Source organism: Conger conger, chromosome 12 (genome assembly GCF_963514075.1).
Source record: "Conger conger chromosome 12, fConCon1.1, whole genome shotgun sequence".
NCBI lineage: Eukaryota > Metazoa > Chordata > Actinopteri > Anguilliformes > Congridae > Conger > Conger conger.
Window position 1 is genome coordinate 42,779,228 of NC_083771.1, and position 17,059 is coordinate 42,796,286.

Consider the following 17,059-nt stretch of genomic DNA (forward strand, 5'->3'; position numbering starts at 1 on the left):
TGACTGGAGTATGGAGTGATGAATATAATGTAAATTACAAACTTTTTGCACTACAGTAAGAAAATGAGTTCAACAACCTCTACTGCTTATTGTATTTTACAATCAAATATAATTCATAATTAAGTCAATAGTCATTAAACAAATGATCCAGAAATAACACTAAAATAACAAACTTCTCTCAACAGAGATGTTGTGAAGAAGAAGATGTGAGTGAGGGTAAAAGCTGCTTTTTAGATTTAATCCAACTGCTACACTACTTTCCTCCCTTCCTACAAAGATATATTGCGCTGAACTGTATTCCAGAAAAGCTAAAAAAAAAACGTGTTAAAGGAAAAAAGGAAAAGGAATAAATCTCAAACCTCCCGTTTTCCCCCGTCTGCCCCTTTGTGTCGTTCTGCTAAAAAAAGTGTGATTCAAATTCAGGAGATCTCATGTGGCATGCGTACAAGAGTGGATTAAGCTGGGCTTCCTGAAAGCTTACTCACGCGCGCACACACACACACACGCACAAACGCACACACACATAGAACAACCTCATACAGCCAATCAACAAGAGGCTAGTCGACACACACACACAAACACACACAGAACAACCTTATACAACCAGCACAATCGACAAGAGGCTCGTCCACACACACTCACGCACAGACACACACACACACACACACACACACACACACACACACACACACACACACACAGATTTGTGTGTCCAAATCTTAAACAATCTGGGTTAAATCAAAGTTTGTTTACAATCTGCTGCTAGTTCTTTTTTGTTAAAAATCAGAACGCTCTTCAAATATTACTTCCATTTTCTCTCACAAGGTAAAAAACGGAAACATAAAAAACTGAATATAAATGTAATTAATTAACTTGATTGTGGGTGTTAAGAACCATATTATCATAAAAGCCAGTCTGCATAACAGATGGATTACGCTTTTGCACTGACACAAAACATCCTACCAAAAAAACATCTCAACACTAATACAAGCAATCCTCCATTTGGGTTGCAACCCATGTTATTTTTAAAATCAATAAATCATAATATTTAATACACAGTACAGTCACAAAATAAAGAGACATCCATTTGTTTTGCCTACCCAAATAATACCCAATCCACACAGCAGTACTGCAGCATATAAAACTCACCCTTCCTGAAGCTGACACAGCTCCTAATCTTGCGGTAGAAGCTTTTACTAAGGAGACTGTGGTACACGAGCGCACCTGAGGTGGTCAATTTCACATCCCTGTGTTCCAGCATATTGGAGAGTGAGGCTCAATATCCAGCACGGTGAACAGATAGCACACACACGCACAGAGACAGCACCACCTGCTCCCACCAGCTCTTCTGTGGCTGTTCTGAGAATTTGGCTTCCATTAAGTTTTCACTCGTATTGATTGGCGTCCAACAAAAAAATGAAAGGTCTGGTTATAGCTTTAAAGCAAACGGCCCTTTCAGGCTTTTTCAAACACAGGAGCAATGATTCCCTGTTGACATTTTCATTGTTATTTTCCCTTTGTGAACTACTGACATTTCTTTCATTTTTTCATCTTGGTCGGTTCCACATTCCCCTTCAATTCCTTCTTCAACCCGAAGACTGTGTGGCGTGCAATTATAGTGGAGCTCTTGAGCGCTGAATATCTGCCTCGTTCTCTTTCAGTGCAGGGGTTGCTCATGAATTATTACCCTCTGTGGACATCCTGCAGAGCTCATCAAATGAGAACTGAGCCAACTGGCATATCTCTTAAAAAGAAAAATCAGTTAATTACGATAAGAAACACTCAACCAATACTTTCCTAAAAACAAAATCAATCCAGGTTTCCCATCAATGTAGACCAGGCAATTCAGAGCTGTATCCTATAAAAGTGCCAGTACTGTTCACCTGGAGTCTTGAGCAAGAGCTGTATCCAGATTGTGCTTTTCCCTTTCGTGTTTTTGTTAGCCTTGAGCAAAACTCCCAATCCCCTTTTTCCCAGAGCTGCTCCAGATTCCGGCTACATCTGTCCAGAGCTCCAGCTTGCTCCAGAATGAATGGCTTCCTTCAGCATGCGCAGGTGCAGCTGGTCTCTCAAGCTCTCCCAGCTTGTCTGGTGTCCTGAAGGATTATCCATCATTATCCCATGCCAACACCTATATACAGGAACCTATGTTGCACAGAAGACAGTAAGGGTCCTTTAATGCCGCTGGGCCAGAACCGAACTGCCTCACTTTCCTCAGGTCCTAGCAGACATGCCTCACTTTCCTCAGGTCCTAGCAGACATGCTCCTGACCCTCTCCCTGCCTCTCACACCAACAGCCCCTTCCCACCTCAGCGAGCCCTCTGTCGCTCCAAGCCGCCAAAACACGTGACCCGTGTGGGGAAAACGGCTGTGGCACAGCAGGCTGGCGAGAGCTCTCCGCACACCGTGGGCAGTGCTGCTCGCTCCAGCGGCCCGAGGTATTCTCTCCCCCTCCAGCGGAGGTATGTTCCCCTCCTCAAGCGGAGGTATGTTCCCCTCCTCAAGCGGAGGTATGTTCCCCTCCTCCAGCGGAGGTATGTTCCCCTCCTCCAGCGGAGGTATGTTCCCCCCCTCCAGCGGAGGTATGTTCCCCCCCTCCAGCGGAGGTATGTTCCCCTCCTCCAGCGGAGGTATGTTCCCCTCCTCCAGCGGAGGTATGTTCCCCCCCTCCAGCGGAGGTATGTTCCCCCCCTCCAGCGGAGGTATGTTCTCCTCCTCCAGCGGAGGTATGTTCTCCTCCTCCAGCGGAGGTATGTTCCCCTCCTCCAGCGGAGGTATGTTCTCTTCCTCCAGCGGAGGTATGTTCTCCCCCTCCAGCGGAGGTATGTTCTCTTCCTCCAGCGGAGGTATGTTCTCCCCCTCCAGCGGAGGTATGTTCTCTTCCTCCAGCGGAGGTATGTTCTCCCCCTCCAGCGGAGGTATGTTCCCCTCCTCCAGCGGAGGTATGTTCTACCCCTCCAGCGGAGGTATGTTCTCCCCCTCCAGCGGAGGTATGTTCTCCCCTTCCAGCGGAGGTATGTTCTCCCCCTCCAGCAGAGGTATGTTCTCCTCCTCCAGTGGAGGTATGTTCCCCTCCTCCAGCGGCTGGCGGAGGGAGGAGCGAGGCGGCTGGCCCTTGCTCGACAGGAGGACCTGGGCTATGGTGCACAGGCCAGGGCTGCCCTGCCCTGCCCACTCCTTTCAGGGGCCTCTGCCAAAGTCCAGCTCCCCGCAGCGAGGAAAGCTGATGTAACAGGTCCCAAGTTGGGCATAACTCTTTCTGCACATTGGAAGCGTCTGTTAAAATGTCTCCCGCGTAACCAACCAAAGACCCTCCCTCCCTGCGCTCCCCCCCCCCCCCCCCCCCCGCAAGAGAGGGAAAGTCACGCTCGTTTCGCAAATTCCACTTCAGCCTTATTGCATCAGCGCATGGGCCAGTGCAGAGGAAGATCGGAGGAACTGTAGGGATGGCATTGAAAAATTTTGCTGGGCCTAAATGCTACATTTGCTAAATTGCTCGTTGATACGTAATAAAAATGCTCCAGTTGTTATTCTCAGTCCCTAAAACGCATCAGACAAAAGGAAAGATAAGCATACAGATGGAACGAGAGGAGAGACATTATGGCCGTTTCCAGGCACTCGGGTACAATATCAGAGGAAAGACAGGAACAGTAAGAGAGAACATTTACATGGGCAATAATGCCGCCCGCATAATTCATTACTGTGGGGAAAAATACACATCACAGTATCACAGGGTGCTGAGCCTAACTGCCATCTAGCCCTATTGCTCAGAACTAATGCGGTACGGAGAATGATTTATTCTGTGTGTTCCATCTGAGCCGAAGTTCTGTCACGCCGCTCAACTCCCAAAACACCGCTTTGTTATTTTAATACAATTCTTCGGAATGACAAGATCACGGTCTCAAAATATATGTAAAATAGAAAACCGGGGGAAAGGATGTGAATCGCGTTATTACATTTCACTTATTCAATCGGTATGTTGACCCTGTCGTCTTTAAGGGGCCGGGTGACAGAGGTCACAGAAGCACAAAGAACAGGTGGAGGGTGGAATACAGGTGCTTGGGGACTGGGTGTCAGCTCTGACGGCGAAATATCATTTCCCGGCCCCTTTCTGCTTCTGACATTGCACCCCGTTGACTCGGTGACCTTTGACCTCGGGGCAGTTCAGCCGCCCAAGGAGAGTAAGCTGATTTACAAAGGCTGGACAGACCGTATCGCTGGACCTCCTGTATCCCGGCTCCTCGTAAAGAGCTGGAGGGATTACCCAGGAAAACCCCGTGGAACAGGAAACTTAAAGCTGATGGGTGTTCATGGCTAATCCCACAAGCTTCTTTTGTATTTAGCCCCCTGCAAATCACTCACGTCTATACACATGTACTATAAAAACAAGCTAATATTTTCTTATTAGATGCTTTTTAAGACAATGAAACTATGGCACTTATGAATCAGCAGCTGAAGCTTTTATTGGTTTCATGCTGTTTTCCAAAATATCTTCATGTTTCTTCTAGCAATTAAATAGCATACCATGGTCAAGACAAATGATGAAAGCTCATATTACAATGTATAATTAGAAGATTTATGTGATCATAGGACCTGAACTATATCAGCTTGCAAACATTGTCATGGCAAAACTAAACTATGTACATCAAAACATATTGTAATGGAATGTATTCCATAAATGGAATAGGGTAATAACCAACAATAGTCATGGCTTAGCCAAATGTCAATTTACAGCACACAGCCTCCAGGACCAGCCTGCCAGCGATTTCCACCCAGTACAGATTACTGGGGTTAAGACAATTCATTCTCTGGGAGAGGCATAGTTCTGTGTTGTTGGGATACATTTCTGCAAAAAGTAGAGAAAATGCTCAGTAGCCAGCCTCCAACAGTCTTCCCACCAAGTGCTGCCTGTAATTTTAATCACATCCCTAGTGCATGGAACATCCTATGGGGTCTATCTCTAGCGCCCTAAAATGAAAATACCAAAACAAAACAGGCAGGGAGACAGAAAGGGCCGAGCTACAACACTCCCAGCCACATCCATATAACGAATGGCCCTGCCTTTTGAAGAGCAGTCGGATGCAATGCCCATCAAACTCTCCACACTGAAAACAGCCTGGCTAGGCCATCTATTAGTGTCTCATCGACTGAAGCTCCAGCCAATCAGGGCCATGCAGGCTCCGCACACAGGAGCCAGCACAGAGACACTGCAATCAATAAACCCAAAGAATCTGTGGAATGGTCAACACGCCGATGTTGTGGAGCTGGAAACGGGGAGCGGCAAATGCACCGGGATCAAAAGTGAATGAAATAAAAGGCTGAAGGCAGTAACTGATCTCCGGTTCGGGCGGAGAGATTCTGACAGAACACGGTTTACACCCCTTGTTCTCCCGCCTGCAGATTCTACACGGTTTCAAGATGGATGCTCTGGGCAGTCGTGTTGGAATGTGCTGCTAATACTTAGGAGGATCAATTAAACAAAAGATAACAAAAAAACACTTAATAGTAAATAGAGTACCACATAATGGTATAAGAATACAGGCTGATTCCCACCTGGCTGATTGTAAAAGACTTCCTGTTGCAAAAGGTTGGGAATATGTTTGAGAGAGGGACCCTCAACTACAAATTGTGACACCTATTCATAAGGTTGTAGTATACCTGTGCTGGAAAATACATCAAACTTCAACATTTTCGGGTTACTAACCTCCGCCAAAGGGTGCCCATATGACCCTCCGAATGGTCTTCACCCAATCCTCCATGTCATTCTGGGTGCTGGCCATAAGAAGGTATGTCTCATGATTGGCTGTCATTCGTTCTCGGTCTCCCCCTGTGAAAACATCAGTCCGTCACTCACCTTGCACACACACACACACACACTTCAATTACCCATTAACATGCGCGCACCCAAGCCGGGCGTATTCTACACCAGACAGGAAACAAAACTTGACAAAACTCAAAACTTCAACTTTGATGTGCTTGTCCACAGCTTCAGCTCAAAACGGCAGCCAAGGAGCTTCAGAGGGCACTGAACACAGATGGGAATGGATTCTCTCTCCGAGTTGGGTGCATCCCAGGATTACCGCTTAATATAAATTGCCTAAAATTAAGGATTTAGGTGCCAAAAGCTTGAGACGGGATGAAGTACTAAGACTGGCTGGATATTCCCAGTAAGACTGCTGGAAATGGAAGAGAAAAACATGGGCTAAATCAGCTGTGAGAAATAGTGGGGCAACAGGCGGCTATCACTATAGCACTTCGATTTGAGAACAGAAGGACACAAGGGCGGCCTGTAGCATAGTGGTTAAGGTAAATGACTGGGCCACGCAAGGTTGGTGGTTCTAATCCTGGGGTAGCCAAAATAAATTAAAAATCTGCCCAGACGCTGGGCAAGGCCCTTAACCCTGCATAGCTCCAGGGAAGGATTGCCCCCTGCTTAGTCTAATCAACTGTACGTTGCTCTGGGTAAGAGCGTCTGCCAAATGCCAATAATGTAATGTAATGTAATAATGATTTAGTATGTGACATGAATCGCTTCAGTATGGTCATATCTGCACAGGAGGCTGTCGGTCTGTTTCGGATAATGGCACCTGCTCAGCAAATAATTAGTTTATTATAGATTGTGGAATAATTTAGCTGCTCAAACCACAGCCAGAGGCATATGGAGATGTAACAGTTAATAAGAAAATGATAAGGCACTTAGATTCAATTATTCAAGAGGAAAATGCAATGCCTGCTTTCTGCTACATCTCCAGGGAAGAAGCTCTGTCTTTCCATTGATTTTGTCTGGTGTGAGTGCGTGTGTGTGTGTGTGTGTGTGTGTGTGTCTGTGGCAATATTATGTAGTAGTGCCACTGCTGAGAGATGATTAAAAGCAAAAAGAATAGTGATGTTTAAGTGCTCAATTCCCTGTGTGTAATGCCATAAATGAGTGCTTTCTGAAAAACGTATTCATATTTTAAACATTGTTTCTGTCTAGGATTTTCAGTCAGACGTGATAAATCATGATTATACATTCTTTGAAAGCTACCTAGGGTTGCATTTTTCAAAAACATTAACCGACTACAATAAAAAAAGATAAACTGTCAAATACAATACAGTTTGAAATTAATTTTAAATGTTCTGGTAAAAGGGGAATGCACGACCTAGTTGCATCAATGCAATTTCCCCTTCCACCTTTTGAAAAAAAAAGTGGGACAAGTGTTTGAAAATGAACCTTCGGAAAATTGGAACGTTTTTACGTCAATGTCACATCAATAGCCACTACGGTGCCAGCAAATACATGCTCTGATATCAAAAACGTTCTCGGGGTTTAATTTTCTCAGACTAATACCCGGCTCCCTTTCGTGTGTGCTGTCATTGAGCCCCATGCGTCTGAGAGACAACAGCCTGAGCCTGGCATCAGGGCTGCTCACAACCTCTTCCGCTTTAAACTTCTGCTTATCAGCCATCTGCTGCTGGAGGGTCTCCAAAGCACCTATGAGCAGCACAGTATGTGCCTGCCCCATCCAGTGAGAACGCGGGAGAAAACATGTCATTACATTTTCATGAACATGCATTTCTTCGGCGTTTCAAAGCAAAGGTTATTCTAAATAGAAGCAGTGAACCAGTGAAGACCTATGGTCCAGTGAGTTTTGCAATAGTGACCCTGTGAAGGACACTGAGAAATCAGGAATATCTGAATTCCGTTTCAGAGGTATCGATGCTTGTCATTTCGTATTAAAACATTCCATGTGAGTATAGAAATTTATCCACAAAGAAACTTCAGATGGATGAAGAACTTGATTGCTAATTTCTCAAAAAGCATTTGTGATCCTAATCTCTGGTATGATATATAGCACATAGTTAAACTTTCTTCTGATTCTATTTCTTATTGCTGCACAATTATGAGAACATAAGAATACACAACGATGAGAACAGGTCATTCAGGCCATTGTAAAATGTTCAGTGGTAAATCAAATCTGATAGCTTACTTAGCTAAGCACTACTGTTTTCATTATGCAGTTACGTTTGGGAACAGTGGGCAGGAACTACAGAAATAAATTTAGTAAAAGCATTGTATTCTTGATGTAGTAGTGCAATAAAGGAATTAAAAACAAATTCCAATCAGTGCTGATGTGTTGTTCAAGTGCTTGCAAATGAATAATGCATGCGTATGCAACACAAAAACAATCTTATCTAGTGCATTTTATCAAAACTAAATTGACTTAGCACCACATCCCCAGTCTGTTTAAAATTATCATAGTTAGACACCAACGTCTGATTTAAATGTCTAATTAAATGTCCATTGGTGTTATAAGAGCTTTTAGACAACACTTTGTTTGGAGAGAGGGTTTGTGTGTCCCGTAAAGAGCTCCCTATACCAAGAGCAAGTCATACAACAGCAATTCAGCTTCACTTCATCCACTGAGCCCTCATCCTAAAACTTTCATAACTTATGAGGTATATTTTACAGTGTACATTAAAACACCGGTACTTACATAAAACACTGGGCGCGGCTTACGTGTCCTCTTAAATGGGTTCACATTCCTGGTTATAGAAATGGCTTGAAGAATAAAATTGAGTTCATGAGAAAAATGTTGTTCGGTGAACCTTCTCAGGTGAACTGAGGCCAAATCCTCCAGTTAAATATGAGCTCCTTCAATCCAAATGGCTGCGAGGGTTTTGATTTTAATGCCATACTTTGTCCTGTTATAAGGAATGTAACTTAAACGCGGTAAATTTGAGAACTGCTGTCAACAGATGCTCATTATAGCCTCTTTCATTAGCTTGCCTGTCTGACAGGGTTTGAGTAGGCAAGGGGGGGGGGGGGGCGGGTTATTAGCCATGGGGTCTTTGATACACAGGAGGACCATTGAGCTGGCTCACAAGTCTAGACGGTATTTTGACTGCACGGTCCTCCGATCAGTCTCTCACCTCTCTGGCCCATAACAAACACTGGTATCGCCGATCCAACCACTGCTTACTCAACGGGACAATTTGTTTTCCTGTTTAACGCAACAATGCTATTCGTACCCCCGGGCATTGTGTACACGCAACAACAGGATATGTCACAGCCTAACGAATGAGGGACACCATTCGCACACCTGGACAACTATGCCATGAAAAAAGACGTGTTCCCAGAACCACAGACAAGTAATGTTTTAGTCGTTCTTTCTTCCTAATAAGAACTCTCGCATTTCTAATAACCCGTAGTTTTGCAGCGTACCCGACATGCCGGCAGAGCAGTGCAACGCATATTTTGTTTTTAAACGATTCAAAGTCGCTATTTGAGCTAAGCAGTCAAAATTATGTCATGGTCCTGGCTTCAAATGCAGCGTCGACAGCTGATGTAACACTTTTCCCTCTGACCACCCCTGGGCTGAGTCCGCTTTACAAGAGTAAGGGATTTCACTCTAAATCCGCATAATGACCGTGGCGGCGGTCTCTCTACCTTTACCTGCCCGTGGACTAAGCGGATATATTCCTTCACTGTGTCCCTCTGTCCTTCAGCTCAGCAGGCCAGCCACCCTGGCCTCACAAGCGCATCCATCTTCTCCAGAAGTACTGAGCCTCTTTGATAACACAATGATTGGCCAGTGCTTCCAGGGGCCCATTGACTACCCTTCAAAGACAGCGCATAAATTCCAGTCTTCGCGGAATGCCATGATTGATAATTTTGCCAATTTAGAGGCCGGAGAAGCTAATGAGCGCCATTCTTATTGGAGCATTTGAAGAATCTCATCCGTAGATTGGTATTTGCTTGCTTTCAACATACTTGAAGCCACGGTGGATACTGAGTCACTTCCATGCGCTGTTTTCATCTGCATACATTAAATGATGTCGTTTATGAAACGTTGCAAACAAAATCGGCAACATTTTCCTGTGTACAGCATGGCTTTCTCTATTACGTCACGCCACCATTGTTAGGTTATTTTGAGATAAACATATATCTCAGCCCCTTGTTCACCTCACTGGTGAAGACACAGCCTAACCTTCCCATAATGCCTCTGACCTCTGACATCACAAAACACAAAGTGGTACCTATAGAAACACAAACATAATCTTTAAAAGATCGTTCAAGAAACATTTGCATGGTATAGGATGCTACTAGAGTACAATGAGTCTCTCACCTCACAGCCTCACCCACAAGTGTCACTGTACTAAAATAAATATGTTACATCTTACGAAATGTGCTGCACACAGCACCTATTCATGAGCATATGATATACCTCACAATGTTGCAATGCTCTTGAAACAGATTAACTGAAGCAATTATTTTGTTTCATGACAACAGTCAATTAATTTGTCCGCTTTTTACATGTCTGCTTTAACATGCAAAATAAATTGAAAACTACAGCTCATTGTTTATGTAAATATGAAGAAATATAAGTAATTCCTCTGAATTGCCATTCAGCAAACCAGACTACTGTATTTACCTGACATAGAGATGCATTCTTAATCAACGCATTTACAAGGGAAAATACATGGAAAACAAGTTGCATGCAACCAAGCATCGCATTTTAACTGCATTAACATATCTTTCTAATCCTATATTTGCGCTGTCTTTTTTCTTAAAACGCTCTTCAGCGATACATGTTCATTAAATAAACCAAACAAAATGCACAGCACTATAAGACGGATACAGTCGCCTAACAATGTTAATACCTTTACCAAAAAAATATTTATCTGACTACGCGGCTCTGTAGCATCATATAAAATACAACATTCGTGCAACATAATCGTAACACCTGGATTAGAATACCTTTCCCAATTTGAACCAGTCCGTGTATAGGCAACAGCTTCCGTGAGCCCACAATAGACAGAAATCAAAACGAAAGGAAACGAGCGCGCTGTACCTACTGAAGTTTCTGCGGGCAGTCCAGACGCAGTCACATGAGGTAAACCGAAAAATCACAAGAAATCATCCACCAAGGGCTCGCACTCAGTTCGATACATCCACACTAAACGCTTTTACTTGGCTCAATCGGGCTTTCGAACCGGCTGCTAGACAATGGGATTAAACGCTCCGGCCCCTCCCCTGTCGCGTCGAGCATTTGAGAGCAGCAAAAGAGAGAATTTGGAAACTGTCACACCGCGAAGTGCAAGCAGACATCGACTGTCTCCCATTCCTTACGAAGTTTGACTGTAGAGGTATTTTCCATCAACAGCTAGCGTCCGGTCGTCCACATTAAGATGGGAGCAACTGAGATCACTGGACTGCATTGAGGGAGATCAGATATCATTCTTGAACCGGGTGTCAAGAGCCAAAGAGCTTCCCAAAACCTTAAATATTTCAGATGTCAAAAGGCAGTTTATTCAAGCATCTGATTCTGGACAAACTGAGAGGCTGTATCATGTAACCAATCAAATATGATTTCCCCAGGTGTCACAATTCTGAAATGCATTGGCGTCAACATAGACAGGTAACAAAACTGCCAGCTTCAGCCCGATATTCCCAATGAGGATATTCATCACTAAATGTATACTGGTAATTACTATTCAGTTTGGGTTTCTCTCGTTCTGGTCATTTTCAGCAATTCAAAGATCAGCGATATATAATATGTCCTCTAACTATGTAATATCTTATCTACATATCACAGGATTACCGAAAACTGAGGGGAGAGGTCCGGTTTAGAAAGCATAATGGCGTCAGACTGGCTGCGGTATCCCTGGTCTTGAAGTGATCTATTGTCGCGGGGCAGCTGATCCTGACCCGGATTACTCACGCAGTGACCCCTCAATGAATCACTGCAGTGTTGGGCTGCCCTAGCTCCCTTCAGCCACAGCTGCTGCCCTGTCCACGCGTGGCCCTACGAGCTCGCTCTCCCCAGGATGTCCTCCATGACCGACTCCTCTGGCAGTTCCTGTCAACCCGTTGCAGCGGCGAACAATGGAACGGGTCGGATACGGCCGTCTCCGTCCTCCTCCCGAGTTGCCGTTTTTAAATATTATATCCGCGGTTTGCAGATGTCTGTGCGCGAACGTGGTGCTCTCAGGCAGGCCGTTGGAATTAGATGACTCACAGGCCCACACCTCATTACATTCTGAATGGCAAATTGGAGACAGTTTCCGCAGTTAGAAACTTCAGTTCATCACACTGCTTTCAGACTTAGTAATGGTTTCTAGTTAACCCTGATACAAATCAATCGACATTGCAAACCAAGTCACCCTATTTGCACTGCGTTAAAAATGTAGGAGCTTTCACAAGTCTTCCATGCGAGAATAGCCTGAGTGTTCACATCTGCATTGCATAGACTGGTTGTCATGCAAATATAGTCCGGTTACAGGTCCATTGTCTTCATTAAAATGTTTGGCTTTGCACTCACACCCAACGCAGTGTGTGATTAGACCAATTGGGCTTTGTCTCCTGTAACACAGTCCAGCTAATTCAAAAGATAATTTTAGATTTTTCAGTTTTATTCCTAGCAATTACATGCCTTGGACTGCATTGATTGGAACACACAAGGTCCTCCTGAATTTGTTCGAAATCTCCCATACAGATGCTTCAGAGGAGGACCACTGCTAGACCTTAATTAGTTGCTCCCTTTGAGACAGGTACTGTAATTTAAGTACTGTCCAGACAGATTTTGCCCTTTGGATAAGAAAATGCTACTGACATCTTCTTTTGAAGTCAAATACGCAGCGGTTCTGGGCTAGCAGAGTGAACGGTCGGGAGGAAGGCTCTTCTCAGGACGAACAGGCACAGAGACAGCCGCCCCGGGCTTTTCCATCTGAGCACCGATTAGTCTGCAGTCAGGAGATTCACCGAGCGCTGAATTACTGCTATTTCCAAATACTCAGCGACAGGCAGACAGGAATGGTTTCTGGAGAAGCCTTTACATTCAATTTGACATTGTTTGTGCTCTGCCGTTTAACGGTTTCAGTACGTAAAGTATGCGCTCTGGGGGTGCGACACACTCTGTTTCACGTTCTGCCTGGGTGCGCTGAGCGATATTTCACCCTGAATGTGAAAGTGTGTGGGCATCTCTCCTGGTCAAACCGTTAATAACAATGTCTTCATGATTAATGACTTCGTGGCTCTTTCTAGTCTTTTTAAATAATCGGAAGCCGAGCTTTGCTTCGAGCTATTTGTTGCTGACTAAGTTTTATTTTCTTTCTAAAGTTGTACTCCCCCCTGTAGAATTACTTAATTGCACTAAACCACTTATGTGAATTGTACAATTGAGTCGATGCCTTTTCTGACATTATTATCAACAGGTGTTTTGGAAGCATATGTATGTGTACATGAGAATCCAGTTGTTACTGAGCTGAAAGCATGGTGGTACCTAACCTAACAAAAAAGCCAGAGTTATATGTGCTAAATTCAGAGAGCTCTGTGAATGGATGAGCTTCTGTTGGAATGTGTCCCAAACTTACTGCGCAGAAAGCTTAAAAGCTGGTGAAAAGCCATCATTAAACTAAGTGGATCATTGACTTGTCAATGCTGTGATTTAAAAATACATTAAATCACATTTTAATGTATTAAATACACTGTATATGGATAATACATTATGTACAATAGCTCCCATTACCGTTGTACACCATGTCAGACACGTGTCTACGCCAGGTCTGTCATAGATATATGTATTTGTGCATATATTACCCAAATCTGATAACTAACAGTATTTCAGGGCAGAGCTGCCAGAGTATGCCAGAATTATGCAACTGTTCATGTTTGTTACTTTTTGAACCTAAAAGGTGAACATTGATCTTTATCACCTTGCCAAAAAAGAGAATAGCATTTGCTGCTGATCTATCATCCAGACGGAAGCTGTTTACACGGGAGATTATTAAGCCCACGCGTTTAATCATGCATAATAGATATTAAAAATAAAACCTCTACGGTGTATTTACATAAACATTCACAAGCAGGAAATACAATTCCTTTCTGATGATGAATGGTCTTCAGGTCTGACGGAGACAGCTTCGTAGAATTGATGGAGCGCCCTCAAGCAGCCTCAAGCAGTATGAACCACATTAATAATACAGAGGGTGGAAGACCAATGCATTACCAGCGCAGATGGCTGAGACTACGTCCAGCAACAGCCAAAGCAACCAACTGGCTCATGAGTACATGCCCAGTGAAGTAGCAAGCAACCAGGGTGGCAACTGTGATTAATTTATTCGCAAATATTGACGTTAACCATGCGAACATATACAATTTTTACTGCGTGTAAAATACTTTCGAAATAGCTCATCTATACTCCCTGACGCATTTCACAAGACACTCAACACATCTGATTCACACCGTAAGCTGCACCCACAGTGAGTTGTTAAATACAGCTCTAACCTTTTCGGCAGCTAAATGCAGATTGGGGGTCTGGTCTCCACGGAAATCCCCAGAACCCGAGGTAGCATCCAGTGATGGCGTTCAGTCTCACTCCCGCACACGGACAGGGTGCTCTAGCCTTACAGCGGATGTCATGCGGTCCCACACTGACAGCCGTGGCTCGGCAAATTACAGTGCCAGATACTTATCTCCGAGGGGAGCGTAATTCCCCCGCCTGTCTTGAGAAAAGCGTAGTATACACTCTCGGGAAAAAAAGTGCCCTTTGGCCCGTCTCCATAGAGGAACCCTTCTTAGTTCTCTATGGAACCATCTATCATAGGTGTGGAGTGTGAAAGCTCACAGACAATGAACCGTTTTGCCCAACAAAGGAGCCATTAATTAGATCGGGTTCTTCTATGGAATCACAGGGTTCCTTTTTGGCCCATTTTTCCCCGAGACTGTGTGTGCGTCCCACTGGTTCGACCAGGTGCAGGCCAAAAGAAGGAGACTCACCTACGCCTTCTCATCAGCCTGCTCCTCAAGCCCCTGGTCATAAGCCCAGAAATCGCATCTGATTTTACTGTTATTGACACCACAGAACGCTCATAATACAGTAACTGCTTTCTATATTTGTCTCGAAGGGCCACAGGCCAGTAAAACGTATGCAAGCAATTTTCTGGAATTATGACGTGATCGGAAGCACATTCTATGAGCAATAGAGTTATTAGTCTGTCATATTTAATGTGATCTATACACAGTAATGTTTACTAAAAAGTGCCCTTTAAGATACGGTTTCACATTTATATCTCCAAAAGACAATATCCTCAACATCTACTCAATACACTGTGTAAATTGGCACGGTAACTCCATCACTTAAAAGGGAACAGGGAAACATTTAAGCAGGAATGCTGTGCTTTGCACTTTGTGTGGACCTGTGTAAGTCTGAAGAGCTCTCCTTCCTTAGGTCAGCCATGTACAGTACTATGCAGAAGTCTTAGGCACCCTAGACTTTATTATATATATGTTTATTTTTTGTGTGTGTTAGGAGACATTTTTGTATTTAATGTAAAAAAAGTAACATATTACTGTAAGCAATTGACTACGTTTTACATAAAAACTTGATCAAGGCTATCTGACCAAGGAGCTGCCCAAAGTCTGCAGAAGAACTGTGGCAAGTTCACCAACATGCTTGGAACAGCCTCGCTGCTGATTGTCTTATAGAACTGTAGGACAGCGTTGGCTATCTCAGAGAAATGATGCAGTTTTAACAAAAAATATTGATTTGATTCAGTTTTTAACTATTCCGCCGAATTACTAAAATGTCATGTAAAATGTATAGTACGTTTATTTAGGACCTTTCATTGAATTATTTTTGAAAGAATCTTATCTGTACAGAATGTTATACAGGTGCCTAAGACTTCTGCACGGTACTCTACTTCTGAAGTGTCAGGTTTGATAGGTGGCCTGCTCACCAGGTTCAGACCAGTCTCTCCCAATGGCTTAACCGGGGCCAATGACATACTATTACAGTGATCCTAGACATCAAATGTCAGACGTGTGGACTGCCATGACTCATGGGTTATGAGGTGTAGGGCCAGCAATAACAATCAATTGATCACATCAGAGATCAGGCACTAAAGCCCTGCATGGTCAATGTAGCTTCAACTGAAAGAGAAACATGGACAATGATGGACCCTAATCCAGTTTTATGCTTCAGAAATTATTTTAAAAAAAATATTCTCCATCACCAGTCTCTGCCAGCAGTTTATGATTTACACCCACAGGTCAATCCAAGGTTTCCTGCACACCTTTTCCTACGCCGCTGTGAGTTTTGACCTGTCAGGGTTATCTATTATCTGACAGAACAATAGTTAAAACATCTGAGAACGATAAAAGATGCTTGTAGATAGCAGGTAACTGTTTGTGTGAGTAGTGGGAACACATACACATAATTCATCTCCCAAACCAATAAACCGTTTAGGGACACCACGGCAGCCTGAAATGTATCTCAAAATATTTTGCTAAGTTTCAAATGTTTAGCAATTACTCAGAGGAAGTAAGTATTACGGGCAGGAAAAAGGACAATTCATAGGTTGCTTTGCATTGTTGTTATAAACGAACAAAAGACACATCCTATTTCCCCGCAGCTTTTATATATGCCGAAGGGATATGGCTTAGCTCACACACACACACACACACAAATGATGCAGGAAGTCATGCGCTATTCACGAAACCATTAACATTAACATCAAATTCCCCTTTACTTACATTTACAGACGCCCTTTACATTTATCAGAAAACGTTCAGAATCTTACCCGAAGGTACGCAGGGGGGGGGGGAAAGAACACTGCCACACATTCTACATCTGAGGAGTAAATGATTTGGGGAACTAGCAATTATGTCAAAGTGTAAGTGTATCCTGCATGCCCAGTCTTCTGTGCATGCAGGGACAAGCTAGGGTTGAATATTGTGTCTAACAGTCTGAGAATTTCTCAGAACTTGGCCCTCATAAATACCAGCACCACGTACTGGCGAACAATTTCTAGAGGATTACTGTGACGAAATTCATCCTGAGAAGCTTTACAAAGCAATGCAAATTGTTAAAAAAAAAAAAAACAATAAATGGCATTTAAACTTACAATTTTGTTTTTGTTTAAGTCCTTCACACACTCGCTCAGTTTGTTCTACTTGATCCATTGTTATAATACATTGCAAACCACTATAAATAAAATGATTTTAAGATATATATCATGGGACGGAGACCAATTCAAACACTTACACTTCCTGACCAATGATTAGCAAATTAGTGTT

General features: G+C 43.6%; 1 protein-coding gene across 4 annotated transcripts in view; it reads right to left on the bottom strand.

Annotated features, from left to right (window-relative positions):
- The window catches only part of arhgap24 (Rho GTPase activating protein 24), a 103,968-nt gene that overhangs the window by 10,345 nt on the left and 76,564 nt on the right, over positions 1-17,059 (bottom strand). For 2 of the 4 annotated variants that reach the window (XM_061215672.1, XM_061215673.1), the window contains one exon: positions 5,705-5,827. In XM_061215672.1, the coding sequence (XP_061071656.1) occupies positions 5,705-5,827 (123 nt within the window). Of the gene's footprint in view, positions 1-5,704; positions 5,828-10,741; positions 10,800-10,839; positions 11,099-17,059 lie in introns of those variants that run through there. The other 2 variants (XM_061215674.1, XM_061215675.1) reach the window with 2 other exon arrangements.